The sequence below is a fragment of the Entelurus aequoreus genome, linkage group LG12 (assembly GCF_033978785.1).
Source record: "Entelurus aequoreus isolate RoL-2023_Sb linkage group LG12, RoL_Eaeq_v1.1, whole genome shotgun sequence".
Classification (NCBI taxonomy): Eukaryota; Metazoa; Chordata; class Actinopteri; order Syngnathiformes; family Syngnathidae; genus Entelurus; species Entelurus aequoreus.
In genome coordinates this window covers 24,016,294-24,023,938 of record NC_084742.1, presented here as the reverse complement: position 1 = coordinate 24,023,938, position 7,645 = coordinate 24,016,294, and the positions used below count along the sequence as shown (strand labels likewise).

General features: G+C 39.2%; 1 protein-coding gene across 1 annotated transcript in view; it reads left to right on the top strand.

Annotated features, from left to right (window-relative positions):
• LOC133661807 (uncharacterized) overlaps positions 1–7,351 on the top strand; it is an 11,076-nt gene extending 3,725 nt beyond the window's left edge. Inside the window, exons 5-10 of the mRNA XM_062065275.1 lie at positions 6,152–6,184; positions 6,253–6,332; positions 6,400–6,490; positions 6,565–6,654; positions 6,727–6,864; positions 6,940–7,351. Coding sequence (XP_061921259.1) covers positions 6,152–6,184; positions 6,253–6,332; positions 6,400–6,490; positions 6,565–6,654; positions 6,727–6,864; positions 6,940–7,040 — 533 coding nt within the window. The 3' untranslated portion in view covers positions 7,041–7,351. The remainder of the gene's footprint in view (positions 1–6,151; positions 6,185–6,252; positions 6,333–6,399; positions 6,491–6,564; positions 6,655–6,726; positions 6,865–6,939) is intronic.
• The last annotated feature ends 294 nt before the right edge of the window (positions 7,352–7,645 follow it).

The following is a 7,645-nucleotide window of genomic DNA, read 5'->3' as shown; positions in this document are numbered from 1 at the left end:
GCTTCCTCGAAAAAAAGCTACCGATAGCGTGACTCCATAGTAGGGTCTATGGAATTACGCTACCACGTAATGTTAGCTATCAAATTTTGTTTTACACATATGCTGTCAGGAATGACTCGTTGTAGTTTGGGTTGTAGCGCTACCTTTGTTTTCACTGAAATTAATATTTTATATTTTAAATGTATTTTTTTCTGGCTGGATGAAATATTGTGTAAATTCTTTTATAACATGTTCTGGTCGAGTCCTCAATTACAGGATTATTAGCAAACTCAATATAAAATTTTATTAATTAATAGAAAAGGTTAAAACATTATCATACATCAATATGAAGCCACCACCTCTAATTTTGAGTTAACTATGAACAAAATGTGATCAATTGCGATAAATATTTTAATCGTTTGACAGCCCGAATATATATATATATATATATATATACAGTATGTACATTTGTATGTATGTGTATATATATGTATATATATACACAGTATGTACATTTGTATGTATGTGTATATATATGTATGTATATATGTAGCCCACCCACTCAATTCAATTTGTAAATAGAACGTTCTGACACACACCTTTGTCGCTAAAAACTAATTTTGTATGAGATCTGAATTGGTGAGTGCTACTAAAATATACTGTACAACATTTACTAACACTAGCTCATGACTCAAACCTTGGGTTCAAAGACGTGTGGTAAACTAGATCAATAATGGTGTACTGTTATCATAAATTGAACTCCCATGCCTAATCTATAAGCTCTTGTAGCCCCCTGTGTTAACATGTATCAACACGCCTCATAGTCACTGGTCACATGGACTATTGAAATGAATTACAGTTTGTAATATTTAATACACAACCTTTATTCCTTGTGGCATCCGCTCGAATTGATAGAACCCTGCTGGGCAGACAAATGCAGTTTTGTCTTTGTCAGCAGCACTCTAAGAGATCTGATAGTAGCCACTTCTGAGATCAAGGACACTGAACCATTTGCTACCACTAAAGCACAATAAGGCATCTTCCACACAAGGAAATGTGTTCTCTTGTTTAGGGTCCCGTAGTCCACACACATGCGCACAGTTCCATTTTTCTTACAACAACAATAGGAGACAAATAGGGGCTTCTGGACTCTGAAATTATCCCAGCTTCTTTAAGATAATTTCGATGTTTCCTTAAATATTCTAAATTGCCAGGGGTTAGCTGTCTGGAATGTTCTCTGAATGGGTTTTCATCTGTCACACAAATGCTGTGTTCTATCCATCTCCGGTAAACGCACAAGTGTCAAACACAAGTATCCATCATATGGGTACTTCTTACTGAGGCCCCAAATCTCGAGGCATTCAATGGGGGTCAATGGAATGTGCTTTAAATATTTGTCATAAAAGGAGCGATATAAGAGGGTAACTTGAGACCCACTGTCAAGTAGAGCTTTAGCATAAATGTCCCCAATTTGTACTAAGACAACAGAGCTAGCTCCTACCAGCCAATTTGGCAAAGCAGTCTTCTCTTGTAGCGTGTCACACTTTGTGGAACGTATCTTCTCCGGAACATTAGGCCGTCCCACTACTGAGCCACTGCAAAGTTTCCTGATGGCTGTTTGGTTTTCAGGAGGCCCTTATTCACTTTTCTGAGATTCTTTGGGTTTGCACATTCTCGCTAGAAATGACCATCCTCCCCACATTGATAGCAGAAAACATCAGCACGATACAGGGTTTTAAACTCCCTCCCCTTTTCAAGTCTATACAAGTTTTTGTTTGCTTTTTGACAATCACTCAGAGCTCTGGGGTGTGGTGTATTTTTTGATGGCAGAAAACAGATGAACGTAATTTCTCAGCCCTTGAAATTCTTCCCTAACGCTTTCTATGGCAGGATCTTTTTCTGTTATGGCAGGTGTCTGTGCAGGAACTGATTGCGCAAGTGTGACAGAGGCTGTGAAACAACCTACACGCATTCCTGTAGTGGAAGAACCACCACTGTTTACACTTAGTCTTTTGATAATCATCCCTTCTTCCTCTCTTACATCAGGCAGGAGCTCGATGAAACTTGTAGGATGCTTGAGTTTGTAATTCATTCTAATGCGTAGAGCTGCAAGGTCGTATGACAGGCCGCCTTTTGCAACTTGTTCGATGCGTGTTTGGTTGATGTCAGCCACTTCAATTCCAACTTTGCGATGGACTGCTTGCAATAGTTTGTCAAGTCTGAGCAAATAAACTGATAGTTTCTCACCTTCTTGCTGGTAGGCGTTACGGAACTTCTCCATGAGATCAGCTGCGCTGTCTGTGGTACCTAACGCGGTCTCCAGAGCTTTAAGATAGTCATTGTCGGTGGCCTGGGGATTAGCAGCTCTCAGTCCACAAACAATGTCTGTCGCTGTCTCTTTAAGGCTCTCAGCCACTCTCTGCCTCTTGGTGATATCAGAGCACTCCCACTCATCCAGCATGTGGGCGGACTGTTTTGCCCAAGCAACATACTCTTCTTCTCCCTGTGGGGTAGGTTTCATACCTGGGAACAAGCGCAGTTTTCGATAGGTTGGCCCTGTCACAACAGGAGCTTTACATTTCTCCACAAGTGAGGAGATTAGGGCTGTGAATCTTTGGGTGTCCCACGATTCGATTCAATATCGATTCTTGGGGTCACGATTCGATTCAAAATTGATTTTTTTTTTTTTTTCAATTCAACACAATTCTCGATTCAAAAACGATTTTTTTCCCGATTCAAAACGATTCTCTATTCATTCAATACATAGCATTTCAGCAGGATCTACCCCAGTCTGCTGACATGCAAGCAGAGTAGTAGATTTTTGCAAAAAGCTTTTATAATTGTAAAGGACAATATTTTATCAACTGATTGCAATAATGTAAATTTGTTTTAACTATTAAATGAACCAAAAATATTACTTATTTTATCTTTGTGAAAATATTGGACACAGTGTGTTGTCAATCTTATGAGATGTGATGCAAGTGTAAGCCACTGTGACACTATTCTTTTTTTTTATTTTTATAAATGTCTAATGATAATGTCAATGAGGGATTTTTTAATCACTGCTATGTTGAAATTGTAACTAATATTGATACTGTTGTTGATAATATTCATTTTTGTTTCACTACTTTTGGTTTGTTCTGTGTCGTGTTTGTGTCTCCTCTCAAATGCTGTGTTTATTGCAGTTGTGAGTGTTGCTGGGTCGGGTTTGGTTTTGGAATTGGATTGCATTGTTATGGTATTGCTGTGTGTTGTTTTGTTGGATTGATTAATTAAAAACAATTATTTTAATTATTTTTTTTTAAATGATTAAATAAATTAAATAAAAAATCTATTTTTTAAAAATGAGAATCGATTCTGAATCGCACAACGTGAGAATCGCGATTCGAATTCGAATCGATTTTTTCCCACACCGCTAGGAGATTGCATTCCCAAGTTCTTGGTTCAGGCCTGAAGTAGGGGTAGGTTAGAATATGCCTTTCACATCAAGTATTGTCTTTCCTTCATTAGCGAGGTATAATACTAGATTGTCTTGAAAACGTTCATCTCCAACAGGTCTGTTAAGGCGTTGTGGGTCACTGACATTAACCAGCCAAAGTCATCTTCAGCGGTTAGCTGTTCAGGTATGTTAGCAGTAGTCATGTTTTGTTTGAACTAAGACTAGTTGCCCGTTGCTTTCTCGGCCACGTCCCTTTATTTTACAACTCCCAAATGCTTTGTCGAGCACTTTGTAAATGCCTTCATCAGTACTTTCAGGAGAAAACCACTGAGAACAAAAGATTTGCATACATTAATACCTTTGTCTTTACACCACTCCATGTTAACAGTTTTAAACACACTAAGTCACAGGAAAAAGAAACCGAAAATACCACAGTTATTTTGGGCTATGTCAAGCTTATTTAGCCTTAGCTTTCCTTGCATGTATGAGCTCACAGAATAACAGTACATACCATCCCGGACGAGCCCCCACATGTAGCCCCCCCACTCAATTGAATTTGTAAATAGGACGTTCTGACACACACCTTTGTCGATAAAAACTAATTTTATATGGGAGGTGAATTGGTGAGTGCTACTAAAATTTACTGTACAACATTTACCAACACTAGCTCCTGACTCAAACCTTGGGTGCAAATAGGCCTGGTAAACTACATCAATAATGGTGTACTGTCATCATAAATTAAACTCCCATGCCTAATCTATAAACTCTTGTATAACCCTGTGTTAACATGTATCAACACGCCATACTGTCACTGGTAACATGGACTATTGAAATGAATTACAGTTAAAAATTGTATTACACAACCTTTATGCAGTAAATTATAAAATATACCCCAAAGTTTTACATTTCAAGTTGTGGTACCACACGTTGGCACATTGTTGGAGCTCAATTGTGATCCTCAAGGAAAAGTTTTGTGTACTCACACACACACACACGCACACGCACACACGCACAGAGTTAGTTCTCTCTGTGATCCAAGCAACAGCAGTTAATGCTAATTGTAGCATATTTTTAAACTGACATTTTTCACGACCATAGTTTACTCACATTTTTAGGTATATTCACAAAACACTCAAAACCACCAGCAGCTACGTAAGCTGAACTGTAAAACGTATTACTGCACAAAACTATGTTTTCAAATATTTGTGTAATCACAATATCAATCTCCGGTCGACCCCCTAACAATTTTTTTTCTGTCATCCCATCCCCTTAGAAATCTGATTAGTCACAGGTTTTCACCCTACCGATTGGCCGACAAAATGACACCTGGCTTAGCAAATCATCAAGAACACATCAATGAGACATCCAAGGTCTACTTAAACAAAGGAAAATCGTGTTTTCTTATTTCCAATACTGTCAAAAACAAATAACTTTTCATGTGTGTGTGTATATATGTGTGTGTGTATATATATATATATATATATATATATATATATATATATATATATATATATATATATATACATACACACACACATATATACACACACACATATATATATTAAATAACTGAAGAAGTTGAACAAATGACGACTGGCTGCATCTGTTGTATACAAGCTTCAGCAACACAGTTACAATGAGCGGAGTTTAAAGGGTGCCTTGAGGGACGCCTCAGTCTCAATCACAAGTTTGGCTCCTATGTTCTGTTTGCTGACAAGGTTGAAATGTCAATGCAAGGATGCCAATCTACAATGTCAATGTGTTTACAGTGGTTCAAGTTTCTCTATACAACAGGAGCACTCTAGTGTTTTTAGGAATTTTATGCAAAAAAGTTTGTCTTCCAAGTTTTGAACTCAACGCAAGGGCCAGTATGGTGTCATTTTTGGGCCAGATTTGGCCCCAGAGCTGCCAGTTGAATAGCCTTGTCCTACTGGGTCATTTCTACATAAAATGGGTCAGTTTATGTCGACATGTACTTTAATGCACCATTATCGCTAACCAGCAACACATCAGCTGTCAGCATTAACATGTGCACACAGTGACCCGTTGTTCAGTAAGCTTCAAAATAAAAGCATTGCAGTATTATCCTGCCTCAGCAACTAACAAAATGCACCCATTACATTTTTTGTTCCAATTGTTGGATTTGTACTCTTAGGAAAGTGCTATTGTCGCTGTAGTTGAGACAAAAGTAGCACAGCAGCTCAGTTAGATAAGGCTATAAACATAGAAATAGAAGGAAAACAAAATATGCACAAAAAAAGAAAGAACAATGTAAAAAAACACTGCCATAGGTTCAAATATCCTTAATTATTGCACATTCAATACTCATGTCTCCAGCAAAAGTCAATGGCTAGTTGTTGGTTGTTTCATTTTAATAGGGTAAGATAACCGTGTAACTATGTACTTCAGGAGGAATCATCACCGTTGCTTTATCGAAACTCAACCGTGTTTTTTTTCCCGCACATGCGCAGTCAACAGTCCTTCCAGTGTAAGAGCCTGTAGATTCCAACACTAGTTTCTATTTTCGTTATGTAAACAACCACATACTGTATAAATAATACATACATATCAGTTGGGTCGGAGGGGTGTTGTAGAGCAGTGGTACCCCCCCCCCCCCGTGAAACAAATGTTCACACGTTGACTGGTCCGCAGTTACAAAAAGGTTGGGGACCACTGTTGTAGAGGTAAGCATTGATGATTGGACATTGCCTGATTATTGATTGTCTCTTCCAGCATCGGCTAAGGGCACGCAGTCTTCAACATGGGGTAAGAATGTAGTGAAGTTGAACATGTTCAGTTTGGACCGTGGACAAGATGTCCTCCTGGCTCTTTAGGTTACATCCTGCTGGTACTGCTGCTACTGGTCATCCTCATCCTGCTGGTCATCCTATACCTGCTGAGGAGGGCGTCCCGGGTAAAAAGGAGATACACCCGAGGACAGACTGCTCTCTCCCTGCTTGTCTAACTGAAGCTTGTTGCAGAGGTACTCGTTTGACCTCCGTCGTGCGGCTCCTGTCAGAAACACAGAAGACCCGGCTGGCACATTTGAGGCCATATGCTTGGATGAGGAAGGTGCGCTTGTTGAGTTGACACACACGTACGCACACACACACAAGGACGTAAGCCTACACGTGTTGTCATTCTAGACCAACTGACCCCGAAAGACGGAGCAACCCCGGGTGACCTATCTGTGTTCCCGACTGCTAACGGCTTGGCGCCCCAATCACAAGAGAATGGTACCATCCTGTTTGTTGGTGTGTGACTAACTTCTGGTGTGTTGACGGTCTGACCATACCTCGTCTTTGCAGCTCAGGAGGAAGACGCCAACGTAAACCACTTGAAGGACATCGGAGACTCAAATTGGACGATTCCAGATCACCAGGTTGAGACACCAGACAGCCTTGCGCTGCGTCTAAACAACTCTGACAAAGACAACGCGAGTCCATGTGAGGAGACGCAATACTTTGAGCCTGCCCTGTGCAATTTTGTCTTACAGTTGTGCTTTGCTATCTCTTTTCTAGATGCTTCCACTGACTTGTTAGATGGAATGGAACTAAACGAGTTGTTGCCGTTCAACCAGATCATCACTTCTCCAGAATCTTCTTCCTCCTCTTCCTACTGATGTGAGCGATGTGGAGGCCTTTCGTCCTCCTTTCCTCTCTTGTGGTCTAAGAGTGTTTTTTTTAAAGTAGGGGTGTAGAAGTATTTGTAATCAGATTTTTCAGGAAGCAACATTGGGTATACATATAGTACAGAAGTGTTAAAGTGGGGGTGTAAGTGGGGATATTGAACTGTGGCCCAACATACAGGGGGTCTCCTGAACTATTTTTTTTAGCAATTTAGATTTGTAAGTTTAAAAAAGGTGTCATAAAAATTAGTATGGAATAGGATTGTCCCGATACCAATATTTTGGTACTGGTACTGAAATGTATTTCGATACTTTTCTCAATAAAGGGTACCATACAACAATGGCATCACTGGCTTTATTTTAACAAAATAATCTTTCGGTAAATTAAACATGTTTCTTATTGCAATCGAATAACATTTTTGTCCTTAAATAAAATAGTGAACATACTAGACAACTTGTCTTTTAATAGTAAGTAAACAAACAAAGGCTCCTAATTTGGCTGCTGACATATGCAGTAACATATTGTGTCAATTCTCATATTATTTTGTCAAAATAATGAGGGACAAGCTGTAAAAATGTATTATTAATACACTTGTTCT